Source organism: Perkinsus marinus (assembly GCF_000006405.1).
Source record: "Perkinsus marinus ATCC 50983 genomic scaffold scf_1104296935302, whole genome shotgun sequence".
NCBI lineage: Eukaryota > Perkinsozoa > Perkinsida > Perkinsidae > Perkinsus > Perkinsus marinus.
In genome coordinates, this window is record NW_003214508.1 from 678,444 (window position 1) to 679,786 (window position 1,343).

Genomic DNA, 1,343 nt, shown 5'->3' on the forward strand with positions numbered 1-1,343 from the left:
GTGTCGAAGAAGCACCGTAGGTTGTCTCCACGCCTTTCGGGCTGAACATTGAGGAGTTCCTGAAGTCTGGCTAGTACACCAGGCATTTAGATAACAGCCTGCAACCGAGAGATAAAACATCTATCTCGAAAGAGCAGATTAAATGACAAACTTATGAAAAGCACCAATAATATACCTCATTCTTGCCAAACATTTTAGCAAAAACGGTCAACTGTGCGTGCGCCATGTACGCACAAACACGAAGATTCGACTTAAAACGGTTATCGAAGACTTCGAAACATGCCTCAACCATGCCATCCGTAGGCAGGTATGGGAGGCTAACACTGAGTACTCACCAATTACAAAGAACGTTCAGTGAAAATCATCCACTACAATATTCCAAGTGCACCAAAGTGGGTGTACGCACATCCAAGAGACAAGGGCCTGATAGCACGGCCCTGCTAGGACAATACAATCCACAACTTGACGTCAATTACAATACAACGAGCTCGAATACAATTAAGAAGTTACAAATCTTGAATACCATCAAGCAGAACTTCAATACCAAAACTTAGAGGTACCTTAGTAGAGTGAGACAATAAAATCCATCACTTCCCCTCCCCGCAGAATCCTACTGCAGGGTGTGAAGGAGGATTTAGCACTACTAATTACTTAGTGCTACCTCTCGAAGGTCTCCAAGAAGGGGAGAACTTCTGAGGGGGACGGATCACACGACCAGTACGAGTAGTACGGGGCGGCGGCGAACCTGGGGGAACAGACTCAGGCAAAACCGCCGGCTCTAGAACTTGAGGTGAGCGGTCTTGCTGATCCGTGATTCCCGAGGACACATGGGGAATATTAGAACCACTTGAACCAGCTGATATGGCAGAAAGCATTTGACTACGGGCCGAAGAGGACGGTCGTGATCCGACAGATCGGGCCGAAGCATCCGCAATAGAACCATTATCATCAGGGCTGGAACCAGCAGACCGACCAGACTGAAGCACCGGATGAGATCTTCGCGACGAAGATAACCCTTCACTCGGCAATAGACTTGGGTTTTCAGAAGGAAGACTAGGAATCGCCGGACCAGAAGCCTCTTCGATTAGCATGTCACCATCTCGAGGGCTACGAACTTCTCCAACCTGTGGTAGTGGTTGTAGCACATCAGTATCATCTTGAGCAACCCAATATGCCGAAAGTTGAGGCTGATATGGCCTATCATGAGAAGGAGAACCCATCTCGGCGACATATGACGAAACTTCATCGGAATCTGCAAAATGATCCAAATGGTCTTCTTGCAATACCGGATCCGTTCTAGGGATTTCCTTGAAAGGATACAAGGAACCCTTGGAGCTTCATCA

At 47.5% G+C, this 1,343-nt stretch overlaps 1 protein-coding gene across 1 annotated transcript in view; it reads right to left on the minus strand.

Moving 5' to 3' along the window:
- The window catches only part of Pmar_PMAR003498 (hypothetical protein), a gene marked incomplete at both ends in the record, with an annotated part of 428 nt that extends 202 nt beyond the window's left edge, over positions 1 to 226 (minus strand). Inside the window, 2 exons of the mRNA XM_002784193.1 lie at positions 1 to 59; positions 176 to 226. Coding sequence (XP_002784239.1) covers positions 1 to 59; positions 176 to 226 — 110 coding nt within the window. The remainder of the gene's footprint in view (positions 60 to 175) is intronic.
- Between the last annotated feature and the right edge of the window lie 1,117 nt (positions 227 to 1,343).